This window comes from Onychostoma macrolepis, chromosome 23 (assembly GCF_012432095.1).
Source record: "Onychostoma macrolepis isolate SWU-2019 chromosome 23, ASM1243209v1, whole genome shotgun sequence".
Taxonomy (NCBI): Eukaryota; Metazoa; Chordata; class Actinopteri; order Cypriniformes; family Cyprinidae; genus Onychostoma; species Onychostoma macrolepis.
In genome coordinates, this window is record NC_081177.1 from 25126638 (window position 1) to 25149965 (window position 23328).

Sequence of the window (23328 nt, forward strand, 5' to 3'; positions counted from 1 at the left end):
AATACAGTGTTGTTAATTATAAATGGTATAACTTGTTTTGAACCTTCCATATTTTAAAATGGAAGAAGATTCATTCATTCTGTGTATGCTTTACCCATAAATCCAAATAGATATGTCTTATCTTGGATAATTTATTCTGCTGAGAGTGAATCATACTCCCATGATGTGTGTTAAATCAGAGAGCCTCATTAATTATTAATAATGCTGTCAGACTGTCAGGGGCACAGCAGACATGAAGGCATAAAAGAGTGAGGTCAGAGTTGCAAACTGTCTTGAAAGACAAATGAAGTGACAAGCAAACTATATGACCCCCCTTACTGTGACAGGAATAATGTTACTGAACCTCAGGTAAAAAGGAAACAGAATGAATTGTTTTTTGGTCTACTGCTTCCATGCTATTTTGGGTAACCAGTTAGCTCCATTATAACTAATTTGCAAAATAATGTTGAAATGCTGCCAGAGTTGGTGTGTCTAGATGTTTAAACAAAGCCACTTGTTTACTGGACCTAAACACACACGGTATATCAAAGCTGGGTGGAAAAAAGTATTTTAACATCAAAAAAATTAAAAGTGCTGCTACAGTTGTACAACACTATGGGCCACTTCTGCAGTTTTAGTATGTGCTTTGTAAATTAAACTGGACTGGTTTATATATCTTAATCACCATCTGGTCTATTGACCATACAGACTTGATCCAAAGAAGAGAGGCACATTAGCAGAGAAAGAGGCACATGAGTTATGATGATTCTCCTGTAATTGATGCTAACAGGACAGGAGTGGCTTTGTGGTAAACACCATTAGGCGTTTGAATGACTTCATGTCTGTAGGGATATTTGTGTATATATGTGTGTGTGTGTGTGTGTGTGTTGCTGTCATGGGCGGTCTGTGTGCAGATGGGTATTTCTTCAAGTGCAGGCACTCGATGTACTAGATTTTATTTATTATTTTCTTTTTTGTTATTTGAAGGCCTCATTACAACTAGTCTCGCGTAGCCAGACCTTTAGACTGATGGCTGAAGGTCTGTGCCCGGTTGCATAAAGCACCTTAAGTGTAATTTTCCCTTAGGATCGCCCTTAAGTTTCCCTTACAATTAAGGGCGTTGCATAAAATATACCTTAAATTACACTTAAGGGTTTCTTTAGGTGAAACGTCATAAACCCTTAGAATTTATCTTAAGTGTCCCTTAAAGCCCATTAAGTGTTGCATAAAGCCCCTTAACTGTCATTTTCCTAAGTATAACGTAAGGTATGGAAAATGTCACCTTAAGTGTTACACAGCGAGCAGATTCAATCCTAAAGTCTTCTACAAGACACAATCGGCGCTTTATAACAGATTTAGGCATTTATTCACATTAATCAAATTACATACAACTAATAGCTCAAACGTGAGTGCGTCATACGAGAACACATATATTCTATATTTTATTCCTGTATTTTCCTACATATTACTTGAGATGACTTGGAAAAACACACATACAAAATATATTTTCGCAATCGTGTGTTTGTGTTTACATTTCTGCTTTTAGCTTAGCTGCAGCGAATCAGCGATCGCTGCTGTATTCCTCATAAGATACTTCTGTGTCCGGAATGGACTTTCAGCTCGACAGCGCCCTCCGGCTTCTAGTATGAATGAACCATACACTGCATAGGAGTGTTTAGCGCTTCATAATGGTCACATCACCTCGTTTTGGATACGAATAAAATGACTATCTTGTCCCTTTACATTTAAATATAGATTTATTCACATTAGTCCATGAAAATGTTATGTTTCTGTGAAAACTTACACCGCTATCTGCATTAACAAATAACGTGTCCATGGCAACAGTAGATTTTTTTAACGGCAAAACCTGGGTCGCTGTTGTGAAATACTTAACGGTTTCCCTTAACTAAGGGAATGGTTTAAGGGATTGTATGCAACACCCTCAAGTCATTCCCTTAGATAAGGGGAAATCACGCCTTAAGTGTCATACTTAAGGGAAAAACTTAAGGTGCTTTATGCAACCGGGCACTGGAATCTATGGTAGCTTTCATTGGCCAAGGCCCGCCTATGAGGCCGTTTGACCGACATGTCAATCAACCAATCACAGTTCGTTTCGTTCAGCGTCACATTTCGGGGCGTGGAAATGTCGCCACAATAACAGACCGGTGTGTAAAACTCTCAGACGCATTTTAAAAATTCTATGCCGCGAACTTTAAATATTTCACATACTTTTGAAAATTCAGCGTTTAGTTGATCCTGATAAGCGCTCGTTGTCACAGTTGTAAACACGACGGCTTTATTCTTTCGTGAGGGGCTTTAGCGTCACGGCATCTTTGTTTCCAGGCAGAACATTACCTCGACACTCCTGAAGTGTTTCCACTTTTGTGTGCCATATGCATCAGACGTTCAGCCAACGGTAGGCTGAGACTACAGGCGCGTTCGACTTTAAGCGGCGCTGCGCAGAGTGATCAGTGTATGACATCAAAGTACCGCGAGAGCGAGAAGAGAGCAGCCGGATCCTTATGCTTTCCAATGGCTCTCGCGGTACTTTGATGTCATACACTGATCATTCCGCGCAGCGCCGCTTAAAGTCCAACGAACTGTCTTGGTAACTTTTTAACATCCCTTAATTATGTTTTTTTGCTGGTTTTGAAATGGCCTTTATAGTTTGTGTTTTTTGGGCCCAGATTTAAAATTTTAAACTTGACAAAATATTGCATTTTTTAAAAATGTATAATATAAACTCTTTCTTAACATTTTTAACACTTAGGGCCAGTTTTACTAAACCGGGCAAATTAGCGTGAGAGTGCAATTCCAAAAAAGTGCCAATGGTCGTGGAATTTTCTGCGATGATTTACTAACAACGCGCAAATTAAAGAACACAGACCCAACATCTCATTTACATATCGACCAACGCAATATACCAAGTGCAGAGCAAATTAGAGCAGTCGCAAATAAAGACTAAATAAATAAAAAAAACCCATAGACTGAAAAGAACCTGAAAAATGCTAGAAGTTGCAAAAAGTTTTGATAGAGCTGGTATTGCGTGACTCCTAGTTGAGGGTTCCAAGTCATCTTTTATTTCCTGAAGCAAATTAAAAATAACATGGCTTGGCAAACTATATTTTCGTGTTCTTCTTGCATTCCAAATAAATTACGTGTGGAAAAAATCCTCTCCCTTCTACCACGCGCTCTCTGTTTTCTGCAGTGCCTCATCCTATCAACAAATTGCAGCCATTTCAAGCGCAAAATAGTTTAAGATACGCTTTTTGGGGGCATTAAATAATGGCGCAAATACCGGTAATTTGACGAGCGCAAACGTTAGTAAAACGCTTGCGTGATTCATTTGAATAGGCTACTCTCCTCCCATAAATTTTACGTCTGAAAGGGATACTCCTATAAATGCATATTCAATAAAGTCAGGCACAAAAACAACTGTGTCCACTCCTTTTCAGCGCTAATTCTTCACTGCGCTTCTTTAGTAAAACCGGACAGTACTATTTTAACGCCAAGACGGTATGGACTGGCTCAAGCTGTTAGTAAAACTGGCCCCTAAAGTGCACTTTGTAGTAATGTCAAATTGTAAGTGTTCAAATATATCTTAAATCATGTTTTAATAGTATTGTTATATTTTCTTGTGTTGACTAACATACTAAAGCACATGTAATATATTTGTAGTATATTACATATTAACATATACAACAAATATTTTAAATGTACTAAATTGCAACTTCGTTTTTACAAAGGTGTAATTAAATATATTTGAATGCAATTTTTAACTTAACTTAACTTAATATTTTAGTTTACCATAAATGCTTTATTTAAAAGTACATATAAAGAGCCTTACTTAAGTGTATCAAAAATCACTCTAAGTAATTGCATTTAATATAAACTATATTAAATTTTCATTTAATTGCAGTTAGCATACAATTAAGTGCCCGGACACATTACTTTCAGTTTGCACTTAAGTATCTTTTATAGTATATTATTCTTATAGAATAAGTATTCTTTTTAAAGTCATGCTAAAGTGTACTTCTTTACACAAGGTAACCAACAATGATTTTTTTTTTTTTAAGTGAAAAATTAATAATCGTTTTTTACACAAATTAGAACTGATCTTCAGTTGTAGCTTAATTTCCTAATATTTTTATTGTTATTTCAATCATGGTATAATTCTGTTCAATTATGCTAACAGTATAGAAATACTATAAAATGTGTGCATTTATGATAAAATTTTAGCTTAAATGAACCTTAGCAAGGCAAAGAGGTCTGTCATTTCATATAATTTTTAAAATTTTGGAATTTCTGCCAGAGAATGAATGTTGATTTGAGATGAGGTGAAAATGACAGACTTCTCCTGTGATGTATGTGTTTCCACAGCTAAACTTTGATAGTGGACAAATTAAATATTGTGAGTTTGACAAGTGTGTTTTAAGGGAGTTTACTTTTTAAAAGTCCACAGAGTCAGAAGTTCCCATACAGTAACCGGGGAAATACCCGTGTGTGCGTGTGTGTGTGTGTGTGTGTGTGTGTGTGTGCGTGTGCATGCGTGTGTGTGTGTGTGTGTGTGTGTGTGTGTGTGTGTGTGTGTGCCTCAGGGTGGCAAATACTAAGTGAAGGAAATTGAGTGGCAAACTGGACATTGGGAGGTTTTGCTGAATCAGAAATTAATGTAAGACAACAAATACACAAAGAGGGAACAGCAGGTGGTTGGGAAGAGTGAAGTGTGTGTGTGTGTGTGTGTGTGTGTGTGTGTGTGTGTGTGTGTGTGTAGAGTGTGTTCCGCCACACCCCTGATCATCAGATAATAGAACACTCCCTTTCCTCCCACATCCTCTCAATACTGTAATCATTATAGCGTATGTCATAACAAGGGTACTGTGTGTATTCATAGATAATTCACAGAATTTTAAAATTATCACATCCTAGTAAAAAAAAAAATAGAAATGCCATAATTTATTTAAAATGCATTTATTTAATGCTAAGTATACTTAAAATCTATTAACATATTTATTGGCATATCACTGGAGACTTACTGATATAAAATTATAATTAAAATGTATTTGGAATACTAGGCACAATGCACATTTCTTAATATTAAGCCTAACATGTGTTTTGATGTGTTTTAACTGTTGATGAGGATTGTATGATCTTTGAATAATATCGGTCTTCAAAAGCAAGATATTTAAAGTGTACATGAAGTACTTGCAATAGTTCGACTTTAGCACAATCAAATATATTAAGTTCAGTATATCTTTAGTTGGACGTCAGCACTACTTCCACACATTTAAAGTGCATTAAGCACAAAATTAGTTGTTCTGATTTAGTTGTTACCAGTTTAGTTCACTAAAAGTACAAGTGCAGCAGGGTATTTTTATTAAGCACATAAATATGCAAATGTATTTGCAGTATATAGGCACAAAATAAATGTATTTCAAATATATTTTAGTATACAGATTTCTTTATTTTTTTTCACTAGGGTAGATATTTCTACCTGCATTTTTCTAACCTTAGTGTGAAGAAAATTATTTTCACTATAATGAATCTTTTGTGGAATGGAACGGTTCCATGGATGTTAAAGGTTCTTCAATGAACCATCAGTGCCAGTAAAGACCCTTCATAGGGTTCTCAGCTAACGCTCTGACCAGTATAGTGTGTGGTTTAGTGCACTACATGAGCGCTGTTAAAATGGAAACTTCCCTGAGCGGACTGGATTCTGTTTTCCACCAGGAGATCTAATCAGCTTTTCCTGGGTTTGGGTTGACCAATTCTTTCATTCTTTTTTCCTGTCTTTCTGTTTTTCTTGTTCCATAACGACTCTGTTTGAAACGTACTCCTTCTTTTCCAGCATTAGAATTGTTGTTTTGGTGTTTGCTGTAAGTTCTTCATTAGGGAATGTAGACATATGATCTCATGATCTCGAGTTTATATTGTGTTCAGATGGTCACTTGGAACATGAAACATCAAAGCAAAGTCTGCTGGTTTAATCATGTCTGTTTTTTGTTTTTTTGCTACAAATGAAAACTCTTATTTGTTGCTGAAATTATGGAAATTACATAAAAATGTGCTCAGAAAAGGACACCATAAAACTCCCAATAAACTTGAAAAAGCCAATATGTTTTCCATATACTGTAGGCTATGTACAATAACAATAGAAAGCCAAGAGCGACCCAACAGGCAATTTATAAGAGTGGAAACAGGCCTGAAGCTGACTCGTATTAGCATTCTGGCATTTGCTCATTTAAAATGTTTTTCCAGTTTTTAATTGTCTTTCTTATACTTTTATTTGTTATTCTCACTATTTTCCATGCATTGTTATGGTATTTAAACTTATTTGAGAATTTATTTATAATTATTCATAATTACTTTAATAAAAAAAAGTAATATATTTAAAATACATTTCATACTATACTAAGTATAGTTCAAATCTATTAGCATTCTTGCACTCGTTTCACTTTAGCACAATCAAATATGCTTCAGTATATCTTTAGTTGGACTTCAGCACTACTTCCACATAATTAAGGTGCATTAAGTACAAAATTGTTCCAATTTAGCAGACTTTAAGTATACCAGCTTAGTATACCAAGTAAGTTAAATGCATTAATATGTAAATGTATTTGTAGTATACTTAGCATGAAATAAATGTATTTCAAATACGTTTTAGTATATTTATTTTTCACTAGGGATTCATTTATATTTTTTTAAATCAATTGACATTTTTATCCTGCATTTACTTGATAAAAAATACAGTAAAACCCGTAATATTGTGGAATATTATTACAATTAGCTGTTTTCTGTGTGAATATATTGTAAAATGTAATTTATTCCTGTGATCAATTCTGAATTTTCAGCATCATTACTCCAGTCTTCAGTGTCACATGATCCTTCAGAAATCATTCTAATATGCTGATTCACTACTCCAAAAAATATATATATATATATTTATTTATTTGTGTGTGTGTGTGTGTGTGTATATATATATATATATATATATATATGTCATCCAGCCATTTATTCATTCATTTGATTCTTTCAAATGGCTGATTCATTCAGGAGTGAAGTAAATGGTTCTTTATGAATAGGCTTGTTTGAGATGCGCCTCACCTCCCTGAAATGTAGGCGAGAGTAGGCGGCTGCAGTGAGGGGAGGAGTGAAATAAGCACAGTCAAGACAGACAGTTCTGCCCTCTCGAAGTGGAACAGATACCTACGAGATCAAAGGCAGATATCGCGTTATTCTCTCAGTCAGTGGTTTCCCATCATGCTTTTGATCAGCACAGTCGGTGGAGAGCAACAGGGCGCGACTGCTCAATCGACACAGCCGCCTCGCAGTTGCGAGAGTTTTTTGGCACACGTCAGCATGACATCAGAATAAGGCGGACTAACTCGGACACTTTTCTAACCGGCATGCATCTCGCGGTGATCACCGGTGATCGGTTCTGCGCAGATTTTGCTAATCTCAAACAAGCCTATTGGTCAATTGAATTCGTTTGACTTGAAGCAGATCATTACCGATCGGTGTGTGACATCAAAGTAGCGCGAGAGCTATAGAGAGCAGACGGCTCTGCGTGCTTTTGAATCGCTCTCGCGGTACTTTGATGTCATACACCGATCGGTCTGTGCAGCGCCGCTTCAAATCCAACGCGCCTATGGCCAATTGTTAAACGCGCCAAATGGTTCACCCAATTCGTTCAAAACGTGGATTAAGAAATGAAATGCTGCTGTGTGTTGCTCGGAGACGAACAGTTCTGCTTTGTCTTTATATGTTCGTTGGCAAAATTGAGCAAAACAGACAACATTGTGTCCAAAATAACACAATATTAAATTCTTACTTAGGCCTACTGAACTGTTGTATAAGATCAGTATTTGCACTCCTGTGATATTGCACATTGCTTAACTATGTGATGTAAATATGAGACAAACTCAAACGGGCATTTTTGCCCCATATATTGAATTTTAGGGACATTCTGACTACGTTCTCTAGGCTCCATCACACATCAATCAACTGTAGCCTATGTCAGGTCTGGGGCGGGGCAAGTGCGTTAAATGCGTTAATAATTTTAACGCGTTATTTTTCACCGTAATTAATTCGTCTAATTAACACGTTAAATCTCCAGCGCTAATATAGGCTATAGCCTATATGTATTTCTCCAATTTGGAGAGGGTATATATTTCTTTATATATATTTTTTCAGTCGCACGCGCAGACACACTCGCTCATTGTCCTGTATAGTGCAGTGTGTAACAGACAAACAGTTGGTCTTTTGTCCCAGAGATAACCCCTGATGCCGGAGGAGATCTCTGGAGAGAGAGGGAGGGATGATGTTACACTGCCGAGTGTTTGAGGGGTTTGCTGTCCCGCGGGGGGGTTGTGTTATATATGACAGCTGTAGCAGCAGACAGGAGAGGCTGAGGAAAGTGCCGCTCGTCTTGCATCATCCTCATGGATTTCTTTTTAAACACATGTAATATGATTTTTCATGGCCTTCGATGATCTTTGCCCTTCAGACCTGTGAAATCCCAGAGGTGCTGATTTTACACAAAAGCCCATTTTAACATGTTTTACCCTCTCCAAATTGGAGACATTTAGGGCCATATAAAATCTTTTACTTTTTTCCCAACTTCCGTTTTAATTTTTCTGCATTCCAATTTTTTTTTCTTTTTTTTTTTTTTTTTTTTTTTTTTCTGGATTCAATTAGAAAAAATTCTAGACTCTATTTTAATAGTTAGATTAAATTGTATTAAAATGTAATTAATTGAAATCATGAATCTTACAATATTAGACAGCAATTTATTAAATGTTAATAAATTAATTTTAAGGCCCTATGAAATTTTTATTATTTTCTCAAATTTAGTTTTATTTTGACCAAATTATGTTTTCCATTTATTTTTGCGATTCCATTTGAATGGATTCATTAAATTATTAATGTTCAAAAGCATCTCTAATGAATTGATTTTATATAAAAAATTTATTATATTTATATTTCAATACACTGTGTTATGTATTAACATTTTTCTGCTAAATAAATTCTGGTAATTTTTTTTATCTGGTATTCCTTTAAAATAATGTTTTAATAATAATTTTAGTAGTAGTAGTAGTTGTTGTTGTTGTAAATCATTACTATCATAGGGCCCTAGAAATTGCACCCAGCGGTAAAACTGGGAAGGTAGTTTTAAATCGAATCAAACTATACTGAAACGAATGGGCTTTTGAATGAGCTTTAAAAGATGAGTGTCTGCTTTCCTTGTCAGCAGTAGTTAGAGTTCGTTTAATGGTGATGCTGGCTGAATTCTACGGCCTGCTTTTCCTTTCATGGTTTGGCCTTCAGCTGCCATTTCTCAGATTTAAGAGTGAAAGGATCCTGCCAGAGTGGAAAATATCTGTGCCACCTCTCCATAACTGCAGGAAAAATGAAGACAAAGAGTACAGAGTTTTTCAGGCCTTAGATAAATCTCTGACAGTGTTTTCTTATTCATTTTTGTCAAATGAATTCATCTTGAGGAATTGAACTTGAGCTGACGTCATTGAGCTCATATCGACATGACGATTCTTCAAAAATGTCCTCTTTTGTGTTCTTTGGATCTGAAATGTCTTCCTCTAAAGATCTTTTGCTGTTGTTTTTGCAGTTGATGGGCTCGCTGGTTCTGGCTGTGGGCCTCTGGCTCAGACTTGATCCAAATACTGTGTCTCTTCTAGGAGAAGGCGGACCTGATACATTCTTTATCGGTAAGTAATTAATTGATAATATTTCATAATATTGCTCCTAGGCCTTAGGCTGATGATACACGGGGCAACTTTCTGAGCAATTTTGCCGGGCAACTTTTTTTGAGCAGTGTTGCTTGGGCACTTTTCCACTGAGAATAGGCAAATTTCTATCTGGATACTTTAGATCGATCGTGGGCCCTGTGTCTCACCTGGTTGCCCACTGACGGCAGCATTAACTGAAGTTGCCCAGCAACATTGCTCAAAAAGTTGGCCAATACAGACAGTATGTCTAATTTTGGCAGTGTTGCAGAGGGCAGCCTCCAGTTCTCCAAAAATACTGATTTACTTCTGTCTCTTGGCTTATTTATGTGCAGTGGGGCCAAAGAAGTATCTGAGACTACACTGAAATTATGTGATTGAAAACCTAAAACAGGAACATTTTAAAAATAAGCACTTTTAGAGTTTAGAAATAAAATAAGTTTTAGAGTTAACATAAACATAATGACACAAAATGAATAAAATTGTAATATGTAAATATTATTTAAATAATGTTACACAATGTAATTAAAGTTCTTTTATATTTACTAGTTATAATTATTTTAATTCATAATTCAAATTAGTAAATCTAAAATCATTTTAATTAATAGTATAGCTTATAATGTCATATATAAATATATATATATATATATATATATATTTTTTATTTTTTATTAAAACAAATATTTAGTGGTTTCCCGCTGTAACCCTTAAAACAAATAAAGGGACGACAGACAAGAAAAACATGGAATATTATTAAGATTATAGTGATTTTCTCTTATTATTATTATTATTATTATTATTATTATTATTATTATATTTTTATTATTATATTTTTCTCTATTATTATTATTATATTTTCTATGTTATTATTTTCTATTATGTAACTTATTTATTATTACATTTTCACTCAAATTGTTATGTTGATAATATATTTTTAATAAAAATTGTTAAAAATATTACAAAAACATTTAAAAAAATTAATGAAATTATAGTACTTTAATATTTATAATTAATATAAAACCATATGTTATATTATGTTTAATACATTTAATTAATTTTTAAAATTATATACAATTATATAAAAATAAATAGGATATTTGTTACAGATTGTGTGGTTCTGCAAAATATGAATAAAAAAAAAAAAAAAGAATACACGCATTTAATTTAGTGCTTTCAGAGATTTGGACCCCGCTGTAGCCCTGAAAACAGAAATAAAGCAGTGTCAGACAGACTTATAGTGTTTATTGGTACTGGATGGAAACATCTGAGGCCACTCAGGGTGGCAAAAGTTCCACGGCTTTCTGCCCAGCCCTCGTGAGACACACTGAGTCCTTGTACATTTCAGAGGTTGGTGTTTCTGAAAACAGGAAGTGACATTTCAAGTTGTGCATACATGGAGGAAACCACAAGACTTCAGGTTTGCTGTAGCAACAGTTCAACCTGGGAGGAGAGAGAGATACAGAAGGTCATGCAGTGCTATATCTGGATGCAGAGGAGAACAGAACTTCATGATGTCAGGAAATATTCTTGTCCTCAAACAGCCTCTTCATGCTTGGTTTAGGCGCTGACATCACCCTCATCTGTGGGTTTTAGCACTTAAAGCAGTGAAGAGAAGCCAGTGTGAATGAGCATGACTCAAAGCCTCAGCAAGATCCCAGTGACAAAGTCAAGTAGAGTTGTCATCTTCCTCATTTCAGCCTGCAAACCACATATGCAAAGTCACACATGCATCACACACAGTCATGTTTTCCATGGTTAGATTCAAACACAACCCGCATACATTTACATTTATAGACTTACTGAAACTAGTCTAGTTTCTATCATTATTTATTCACCCTTATAGTTACATAGTTCCACTATATATTTATATAATAAAAAATTCACCCAACTGAATGATTCGTTAAACTAATCGTATTTCAGCATATTATCCTGTTAGGTTAGATGTGCACATAGAGAGTGCGTTCTTTCACTGCATGATTCAGTCTATTAAAATGCATTTAGAATGATCACAAAATTCAAGATATGGGGGCAGAAAATGTATATATTTACATAATTTCATATAGTAAATCAATATCACAGAGTGCCGTTTTTTTCTCTCCAAAAATCAGCATGATTACAATGATTTTTACAACAGTTCAATAAGCAAGAAGTTAATTAATAGACTTATGTTTTAGACATCATATTGCCTGTTTTTGTCAATTTCGCCAACAAAAATAAATTCAAACACAACCACAGCACTGTTTTGCGTCTCTGATCAACATCACGGCGTTTCGTTCCTGAATGAATCAACTGTTTAAATGATTGGGTTCAATCGCAATGACTCCCTTATTAACAGTGACTTGCTGCCACCTACTGGCGGTTTTAATTTCACATTTAAAGTATTTTTAATTGTTTAATTAATTTCAAACATCAATTGCCAACGTTTTATATAAAAACATTATTTATGCATTTGTAACTGCAGGTTAAAGCATTACATGTTTAAAAACAAGGAAATTTCTCTGGCATTTCCTTCTTTTTGCTGTATCGAAAACATACCAAACTGTGAATTTTGTGAACTGTTACACCCCATATATATATATATATATATATATATATATATATATATAAAATATGACAAACTTTTAAATAATTTTATATTTACTAATTATAATTGTTACTTAAATAGATTATAGTGATTTTTCTCTCTTATTATATTTTCTATTATGTAACTTATTTATTATTACTAACGTTTCACTCAAATTTTTGTTGATTATATATTTTTTAATTTAAAAAGTTACGTCAGAAAATATTACAAAATCATAGTGGAGCTGTGTTGCTGTATATCAGTATCAGTATAAATGAAATAAACTAGGTTTTCATAAATAAAAATATAAAATTGTCTTTACATTTTATAACATTAAAGGCATAGTTCACACAAAATATTTTTTATTTATTTTTTTTTATTATTTTTTTTTGTTAATTTACTCATCCTCAGGTCATCCAAGATGTAGGTGACTTGTTTCTTGAGTAGAACAATAAAGAAGATTTTTAGCTGAAACCGTGGTCTTTGGTAATTCATAAAATGTAAGTGTATGGCTACCGTCACTTTGAGAGTCAAAAAAAAGCATATCAGGCAAGGCAACACATAATTAATACCCATGGCTCCTGACGATATATTGCAGTCTTATGAAGTTAATAATTTGTCTGTGCTAGAAACTGAACATTGCATTTTACGAATCCCCATGGCCCACGGTTTTCTTCTACTGTTCTAATAAAGAAAAAAGTCATCTGCATCTTAGATGGCCTGAGGGTGAGTAAATTAACAGCAAATTTTTATTTTTGGGTGAACTAACCCTTTAACTTATTTTATTGTATTTCATTTCATTTTCTAAATATTAGTGATTTTAAAAAGTTTATGTGCAATTACCCTTGTCAACATAACGTAATATTTGAAGAATTATTATTATTATTATTAATAATAATAATAATAATATGTCAGAATACTTGAATAATTTTAAATGGGCGTGAATGAAGACAGATGTTTTTTGTTTGTTTGTCTTTTTGCTACCAGAATAATTTATTTATAGTGTCTAGCAGGTGTTACCTAGTCTCAGCCTCTGACGTCACTGGCTGAACGTCTGATGCATATCGCACACAAAATTAGAAACACTCCAGGAGTTTCAAAGTTGTCATCTGATTGATTGAATTCTACAATATTTCCGGGAGACGTGTGTGTTGCGTTTTTTAACGTTTCGCATGGAAACAAAGATACCATGATACCATGAAATGTGATTGGTTGCTTTACCTGTCAGTCATATGGCTTCTTGGGCGGGTCTTGGCCATTCAAAGCAGCCAAGGTTCCCAGACCTTCTGCCATCAGTCTGAAGGTCTGGCTATGCGAGAATAGGGTTAATTGAACCATGCTAACCAGCCAAACCTTAATCATTTGGAATAAACCATCTGACAGTACTGACATTAACCAGTTCAGGCTTCTTAGTCCTCTCCATCTACACACACATTTTACATGACTTTTACTGTAGATTACAGTCCGCAATGACAAAAGATTGTCTTCTCCACAGCTACTGTGGCAACGGTGTAAATATTATCAGTGTGTGACAAGAATGTTTTTACTCAAGAGGGAAGATAAAGGTTGTGTTCACTCTCTGTCACACTTTGTTTTCGTGCATCTCAGTTTCACTCTTTTTGTTTCCAAAATGTTTCCGATAATGGTGAGTCTTTTCAGCATGAGTAAGTAACGCTCAGGAAGTAGCATAACATAACAGGAAGTATATGTTCTAGGATTTTTTTCTTTTTTTTTTTTTTTTCTTCTCTGTTTGCTTCTATATTTAGTGGTGTTTGCAAAGACAAGTATCACCATTGCTCATACTGAAAGCTAGCATTTTGAACAAAGTCCTAAACCTAAGCATTATTAGTATTAAAGTGCCCCTGTTATAGGTTATGAAAGGATCATATATTGGTTTTGGGAGTCCCCAACAACAGGTTGACATGCATGCAAAGTCAAAAAACACTTTCATTTTCTTATAATATGCATTTCTTTTTACCTTATTTGCTCAACAACTCCCAAACGATTCGCTCGACGATTAATTTTTCCAAACTCCTTTGCGTGACGCTAGTCTGCGGTGATTCTTCGATTTCATTTAAAGCAGTGTTTGTGAGCTTTCAACGCTCCAAAAGCGGCACCTAGTGGCAAAGAATGAATTTGCATTTTCATTCACACCAACGCGAAAATCAAGTTTTCCCGCAACAAGTTGGCGGGCAACGTGCTAATATTTCATGTTGACGTCAACATGAAACGGCTTGGGATTCATTTTAAAAACGACTTGTTTCAATGATTCAGAGTCGACTCTTTCTTTTGAAAGACAATAACTTCATACACGGCGCACTTTCAGATTTAAAACTTTGCAGGATTTTTTCATTCACTGTGTTACACACTGCATGAAATGTAATTTTAAAAAATCCATAATAGGGGCACTTTAAAGATATGAATGGCACCTCAAATCATGTGACGTGTTTATGAGGGTGGGACTTTTGAGGGTCTCTAATGTTTAATCGAACAGCAGGGACTTTTCTCTGTTTGTGTCTACTGATGGGGATTTTTAGTGACTTTTTTTTTTTTCACACCACTACATTGTCTATATGGCTAATTCTGTTTTGATTTTATTTCAATCTATTGCCATTGATGGATCAAGCTGGCAAAACTGTCTAAAATGTAAGATATTCAGTGTCAAGTATATTGAAGTATACTGAAATCAGTATATTGAAAATTCAGCTTTGCATCACAGTAATAAATTACATTTTAAAATATATTGAAATAAAAACAGTTCTTTTAAATTGCAATAATATTTCACAATATTACCGTTTTTACTGTATTTGTAATCAAATAAATGTAGCCTTGATGAGCATAAGAGGTCAAAACAATCATACCTTTTCGTAGCTTTTAATACCCTGGCCTGAATGATGAATATGATATACTACAGGGTGACATTGCAAGAAGCATAATAATTACTCATCATCTGCCTTTTTATCCTATTTAATGATATAGCAAGATAAAGGGTCACAATATCCCCTACAGCCTCTCTCTCTCTCTCTCTCTCTCTCTCTCAGGAGAGCTTCGATCTCATTTCCAGACTTCCCACCTGTCCCAGGTCTCCTGTGGCATAATTATACCGGCTCAGGATGAACTCCCCATGCTGAACTAAAGAGCTCATGTCTCTAGATTACATTTTGAGGCTGGAGTCTGAGGAAGCTGATCCTAGATAAGCAGACTCTCCATGCCCTGATGTTGACTGAACCTGTCAGGCATTAGACTCGTGGCTTTGCTCTGTTGCGGAGGCAGATGGGAATTCATGCACCCCACGCTCTCTTTCTATTTTGCTCTAATGAGGACAATAAGTTGATGGAAGAGGCTGGAGTGAAAGCCAGTGAGATCATCTTGAAGGGTTGTGCACGGTCACGCTGTGCTCAAACACATGCTGTCATCTCCCAAAGAGACTCACATAACACTTGTGCTTCCCTCTACTGGTGCCTCGGTTACATTACATCCTGCTGAAACCACAGAAATGTAGTGCCAAAAAGGGACTAATGCCAGGAGAAAATTATTCTTAAATGTTCCAATTCACATCAATGGCAGTTGCTTGGTTGGAGCAGGACCGACCGGAAGTATATGATCTGCAGGATCTCCAGGATTATTGCTAATATTTATACTGTGATGCACTCAAAAGCCCCAAAAATAAATAAATAAATTATATATATATATATATATATATATATATAAGTTATTATTATTTATTTCACTGATGTTATGTTAAATTTTTAGCTTAGGTTTTTACTCTATATTATTTACAACTATCGGTACTATTTTATAATAAACAGTATCAGTGTTCCCACTGGATTTTGTGACCTCAGACCCTCTAAGAAAGAATATTTTGTACATTTTAAAATAAACTGCATAAAACCAGTACACTTTGAGAGCAAAATTAAGAGCTTCTCCCCCTTGTGACCAAATTAAACCGAATAAACAAGTAATAAAATAAAAATGTAAAAAAAAAAAAAAAAAAACATTGACTTGTATCTGGACTTAAAAGTGGACTCAAACCTCTTTTTAGTATCTCATTGCATTACCACTGGTGTTTTTAGGAAGCCAAACAATTTTAATAATTATTATTGTTGTTGTTGTTGTCCTTGTTGTTATTATTGTTGTTATCTCTAAGAAATAAATATATTAATATTGTAATATAACTTTAGCTTTAACTTAACTATTAATGTTAATAGTAGTGCTGTCAAACGATTAATCGTGATTAATCGCATCCAAAATAAGTTTTTGTTTACATAATCTAGGTGTGTGTACTGTGTATATTTATCGTGTGTATATATGAATACACACACATACAGTATATATTTTGAAAATATTTACATGTATTTACAGGTATATATTTATATTCATATAATTTATATTGTATGAAAATATATTTGATATAAACCTAACATATTTTTCTGAAATATATACATGCGTGTGTGTATTTAAATATACATAATAAAGTATACTTTTAGTTTGGATGTGATTAATCGCAATGAATTGTTTGACAGCACTAGTTAATAGCAGTTAATATCATGTTACAACTGTAGTGTAAAGTAAAATAACAATACGTCTTTAAGTCAAGTCACCTTTATTTATATAGCGCTTTTAACAATACAGATTGTGTCAAAGCACTTAACAGTATCAAATTGGAGGATAGAGTGTCAGTAATGTATAATGGTAAGATTAAACACTCAACTTTCAAACTTTAAAAAAATGAATTAAATTTTAAACTTTTTTGGTGGAAAATTGCAGACCTTTAAGTTTCTGTGACAACAGGCTTTTAAAATGCTTTTCATTAAAAAAAAATTTTTTCTTTTTTTTTTTTTTTGTGGAAAGATGATTACAGCAGTCAACAGATTTCTGCAGAACTGGAATTTTAAAATCGACACATCCCTCACCCCTTATTGAATGTATTAAATATTTGATAAGTGTTTGAAATAAGTGTTTTGAAATGAGTAATGTTTTGGCTGCCAGTAGCAATAAGCCATACTGCATGCTTTACAATATTTAATTTAGCAAAATTCCTCAGATTTTCCCAGCAGTTGAAGCATTAAATGTCTCTGTGTGTTCTGGTGTCCTGCGCAGGGGTCTATATCCTCATCGCGGCCGGGGGTCTGGTGATGCTGGTGGGCTTCTTCGGCTGCTGTGGTGCCGTGAGGGAGTCTCAGTGCCTTCTGGGATTGGTGAGTGTGATTATTCAAAACAATATTATTCACTGACAGTAAACTTGAGGATGTTGCTGTTTTATTTAAAACATTCTGATTTGAGAATAGAAAAAAAAAAGAAGAAACTCCTGGAATATTTCTTTAAATAAAATACTGTTTGAAATCTAAAATAGATGTAACCCAGGTACTGTGTCTCTCTTTCATGGCAGTTTTTCGCCTGTCTTCTGGTCATCTTTGGAGCAGAAGTTGCTGCAGGAGTGTTTGGGTTCCTCAACAAAGCCGAGGTACTAAACTGCAAAAGATCCCTGTCATGTTCATTCAGAGTTCATTTGAAATAAAATCAGAATAATTTTTTATTCATTTGTTATTTTAGATCATTGAGGAAATAAAAAAATTCTATGACGAATCAGCAGGAAACAATGGCAATAATGCAACCGTCCAGTCCTACCATGGCATTGTGAGTTTGCACTATTACCTCTTTTTTTTGCGTCTCACTGTTGATTTAAACAGGAACAGTAAATATAAAGTGGAAAATATTAACAAAATCAATTGCCCTATAGAGATTAATAATATTTACTAAATACAATGCTTATTTAGAAAAGTCATATGCTTATTTAGTGTCCTTTAGAGTATTATTTTAGTTTTATTTATAATTTGTTATACTATTTATTAACATTTTGAATGGTAATTTAAGTTTTAATACATTTTTTATATGATTTTGTCATTTTCAAACATTTCTATTTTGCTTTGTTTTTCATTTCAGTTTTAACTTTTAAACTTAATTCAATTAATTTCAAGGCAATATTTCTTATTATATATATATATATATATATATATATATATATATATATATAGATATAGATAGATAGATACATAGATATATAGATATAGATATAGATATATAGATTTTTTTTTTTTTTTTGAGGATTTCTTCATTTTTTTATATTAGAGTAGATGAAGGACCTTGACATGTCTATTACCCCCTCAAAAATAGAAAAAATTCAGATTTTTAATTTAATTAAAAACAAGTCAAGGTTCATATTCATTTCATATTTAATGTGATTACTGATGATTATCTTATTTCAGTTTTACAGTATATCAATTACCAAAAACTACACAGTTTCAGTTATCAGTAACAACACTGATATAAATATAATATAAATTATATATTTGTCTAAACTTGTTATGAAAGATTTACGTTTGTAACGCTTCCCATCTGCAGCTGAACTGCTGTGGCTCAGCCAGTCTGTGTCCAGATGCCGTATCAAACCAGGTGAGAATGACTGAAGCACAGATAGGACCATTATTCATGCAATTAGTAGAACACTAGTATGTTTGGCACTTGTAAAACTGTATAACACTTGAGTTAGTGTGACATCTGTTCAACATGCATTGAAACTGAGTTGTTTAGGAAGATGTGGTACTGAGATGCATATTATCAATCAGTCAATAATCAATCTGTTTGAGTCTATGCAGACATGTCATGCGGCCATTGAAGAGTTTTTCAACAGTAAGCTCTTCATCGTGGGTTATGTCGGGATTGGAATCGCAGGAGTCATGGTAAATGCTGTTATGTCATTAACTGTAGTCAGTTTTTATCCTGATCCTGTATAGCTTTCAAACTTCATAATTTGAATACTTTAAAATACTTTTAACTTTAAAGCAAGGCTTTGTGTAGCCAACATCCTGAAACATCCTAGCCAAAATTTGAAATGAGCTCATTTAGTGGATAAAAGTGTAAAGTTTCCCAACATTTCTGGAATTTGGGTTGTAATAATAATAACTGTGTAATTTAATCCACCATTAAATGAAGCAAACAGGGTCAATTATAATTTCATGCATAACATCTACTCTTTTTACAGATTATTGGCATGATCTTCAGTATGGTCTTATGCTGTGCAATCCGAAACAGCAGGGAGGTGATCTAACACAGTCTTCCTCACCTGGACATGACCTTTCACCTTTGACACTTAACCTTTGCTGGACTTGCATATACAACAATAACATTCCAACCAAGCTCAAGGTGTTCTTCCTCCACTCAGGAGCCAAAAACAAACTCCACTTTCATAATCCTGTACACCTCAACCAACCAATGGTTAGTCCAGCCTAGTTGTTTAAACTCTGTCAAACTGCTGGATTGTCTTTATTTAATACCTGCTGGTTGGGTGCAGAGCTGGATCTTCCAAATGCGACAAACACAAGTTGTTAAATTCGTTTTAATATAATTTAGATTTTGACTTCAGTTGTAGTGCACACTGATCAGCTCTTTCTGCAAAAGTTTGCAGATTTATGTATTGATGCTATTTCAGGCTGTTGCTGCATGGCTTCGCATGTCAGATAAAAATATTGTGTAATGTGATGCCAGGGGTTCTGTGGCAAACCCACGGCTGCTGGGAAGGGTGAGAAGAAGACCCACAGATGCCTTTCACTTTACGTTTGTACACAAAGAAAGTAGTCTACTGCGTCACCGATATATTACAAATGCTTACCAAAGGATCAGAACAACATGCAAAAAACTCACATGTTGGTGATCTTCAGAAGAATGCTTGCATCCATATCATCCAGTAAGCCCTCTTAAAGGGACAGTTCACCCAAAAATGTAAAGTTCTATCATCATTCTCACCCTTATGTTGTTCCATTCATGCATGAAGCCCGTTTCTGTCACTGAATAAGAAAATTATAAAGAGAGTTTATATCCCGCAACTCTGAGAAAAAAATAGTCATAATTGTGAGATAAAAAGGCACAAATACCTCTTATATCTTATTATTCAGTGTTCGAAACGGGCTTTCATGTGTATGAGTTCCTTTTGAAAATATATTTTGAAGAATGATGGTATCCAAACAGTTGACGGTAGCCATTGGCTTCCACAGTATGGAGAAAAATACTGTGGAAGTCAATGGCTACCATGAACTATAAGGTTACCAACATTCTTCAAAATATCTTCGTTCTTTGTTCAACAGCTGAAAAAAAACTCATACAGGTTTGGAACAACTCGAAGGTGATTTTTAGGTGAACTGTTCCTTTAAGTCTTGCTTCCCCTCTGAATTTCTCCATGTCCTTTCCACTTCAGGAAAGGCACACTAACACATATTCCCAGCTCTGCTTTTCTCGCGTTTGAACTCACGCTAACACCGATGATCGGGTTTCTGTTATGTAATAGCCGGGCTCATCTGAAGCCCCCACTGATAACGGTACAGCCCGGTATTCTCTGGCACGATGGAGCCAAATCTTCTCATTCTCAAGCTGGATCTTATGGTGTAGAGTTGCCTGGTTATTTTACACATGTAGCTAAGTAAAGTACAGTCCACTGACACTGTCTTGTGCCTTCTACCGTCTATAATTGGTTGCATCCAACCATCTGCGCTGTGAATACGAAACGGATCAGACATGAACAACATCTGAATCATTTGCTTGATTTATTTAACAATTGAGGATGGTTCAAGCAGTGTCTTTAAGTGGAGTCATTAGAAGAAGAGTTGGTTACACTTCAAGGTGTACTTGTTACAGTGTAATAATACATTTAAGTACTGAGTAATACTAATTAACCACATGTACTTACTATATGGTTAGGATTAGGGTTTGGCTTAGGGTTACTTGCATGTAATTATGCATAATTTGTTGTTATTATAATAGTAAGTACATGTAACGTATAACACCTTAGGACACCTTAAAATAAAGTGTTACTGAAGAGTTATTATTTCAACATGCATTTATATAAATTGCATGAATAAGTTATAAATGCATTGGTTGACTTTGAAATAATTGGGAGACTGTCCATGTGAATTCCTTTGTACACACATCCACTTATTTAATTGGTGAGTTTCTTTTTTAGTTAGTAGTTTTTTGTGATTTTATTGGATAGGATGGTGAAGTTGAGACAGGAAGTAATGCGAGAGGGAAACAGGATCAGGAAAGGAACTCAGGTCACTCAAAGCACACCTGTGCCATGTGTCGTGTTTTGAGGTTTAAATTGGATTTTGTTTCTCAGATTTTCAATGAGGTCTCGCACTATTGAACCCCGCATTTTTAACCTAAAATTCTGGTATTGGACAAAAAAATTGTCACCTGTTCTTCAATTTCAAATTAACTTCTTAATGAAGACTGAATTATCTACAATTTGTAAAGAATCAAATTTTCCACATACTGAACTGAATTGAAACTGACTTAGTCCAGATGTACTTACAGTCTCAACACACAGTCACATTAGCGATATCTCGGCAAAATTTCACCTGCAAAAATGGTCTATTGTCAATAGTGTAGTAATGCATCAAGTGCAGCTCACACAAAAGTCACTTTCAAACCAAAGCTTTCTGTTGGTCAAAGTGGAAAATTCACATGACCAACTTGATCATAAGCGAAATCTATGTGGGGAACTTATTCGCCTTCACCCAAACATGCAGATTTCTATTGAAAGGACTGGATTTTGCCTGTAAAATTTTGCCGAGCAACAGGAAATGTCAGCGTATTTTCAGTCTTACAATTCTGTGTACATATCTGTTTCATATGTTGTCATTGTAGTTGTAGCGATCATGGTCATCTGTATTGTGCAGTTAATGTGTATAGAAGCAGTTTTGGCCAGTGTACAGTGACTTTTGTTTCATATTATGCATTTGAAGATGCCTTTTTTATTTTTCCCGAAAAGACAACATAGTATTTGGTTGAAGGTTGTTGTTTTTTTTGTTTTTGTTTTTTTTGCTTGTTTGTATAATGAAAGGATTTGAAAAGGGATGAAATCTCTTTTTTTTGTTGTTGTTTATAATGGGGCGGCCATTGGTTGGTCAGATATATTTCTGCTGGTGCATCACTGCTGAAGTTCCTCAAGTTGAAGTGGCATTAGAGTAGCGATTAGAATACGTCGTAGTCGATGCTAACAGAGAGTAACATATGAAACAAGTGTTCCGTTCACATTCAATGTTGATGTAGATCTGTCCTCATACCCAAAAGCAACCTTGTTCAGACTGTAAAACAACTAGATGGAGCATGTAGTACGGCTTTCGAGTAGAGACTCTGTTGTAAACTATTTTTAGTGTGTTATTCCTACACTTTGTGTAAACAATGTTGAGATTTTTTTTTTTGTACTGTAAACATAACACTGCAGTCTTTTGATGTAAGTGTTCATAATTTGTGTTTAATTTATTTTCTGAAGAACAAGTTCAAAACAGCATTAAAGTTTCTCAGGAACAATGCAGCACGAGAACAAATAAACTTGTTTGAAGTTTCTGATTCTTGTGTTTTTGCCAATTTCTCGTGTTCATGTTACCGATTTGTTGTCTGTTAAATTAAAAAATGTTATGGGTGCCCCGGCTTTTCCGAGCAGACTGCCTAGGCTTTACCAAAGGACCTTAGTTGGCGCCCTCATCACATGACATCAATACTGCTTGACTTTTTAACTGATTGCAATGGAAGACTCTGGAATGAAATGTTAGTAGCACAATCGAAACCATGTTGTATCACATTACATGGGCTTGAGTCTTATATCGAGAGAGAGTGTGTGTGTGTGTGTGTGTGTGTGTGTGTAAATACCCACACAGTGTGAATTACTGTATGCCTTTAAATACGGAGGTCAGAAAAAAATAAACCAATTTTTATTGTAAATTACACCGTAACTACAATGAATCTCATTTTTAAATAATTTAACTTAATACATTACAGTCATGCTGGTAACTTCACTGCTTCATAGCAGGACTTAATTTTGTCTTGTGTTTCTGGCCTGACATGCACGTCAGCTGCAAGTGCATGCTATGCAGGAAGCACTAGGGCAGAATCAGGCTAAAGTTTCAGCTGCAGTGCACAGTTTGCACTTTTCACCAACACAGATGTGTTCTTAGTTAACACTCACCAAGCACTTTAGATGGCTGTATA

At 34.6% G+C, this 23328-nt stretch overlaps 1 protein-coding gene across 2 annotated transcripts in view; it reads left to right on the top strand.

The window, feature by feature from the left end:
* The window catches only part of tspan2b (tetraspanin 2b), a 28089-nt gene extending 5403 nt beyond the window's left edge, over positions 1-22686 (top strand). The window contains exons 2-8 of one of the 2 annotated variants that reach the window (XM_058764261.1): positions 9605-9704; positions 17386-17483; positions 17675-17749; positions 17839-17922; positions 18688-18738; positions 18933-19025; positions 19328-22686. In XM_058764261.1, the coding sequence (XP_058620244.1) occupies positions 9605-9704; positions 17386-17483; positions 17675-17749; positions 17839-17922; positions 18688-18738; positions 18933-19025; positions 19328-19393 (567 nt within the window). In that variant the 3' untranslated portion in view covers positions 19394-22686. The remainder of the gene's footprint in view (positions 1-9604; positions 9705-17385; positions 17484-17674; positions 17750-17838; positions 17923-18687; positions 18739-18932; positions 19026-19327) is intronic. The other variant, XM_058764262.1, reaches the window with a different exon arrangement.
* The last annotated feature ends 642 nt before the right edge of the window (positions 22687-23328 follow it).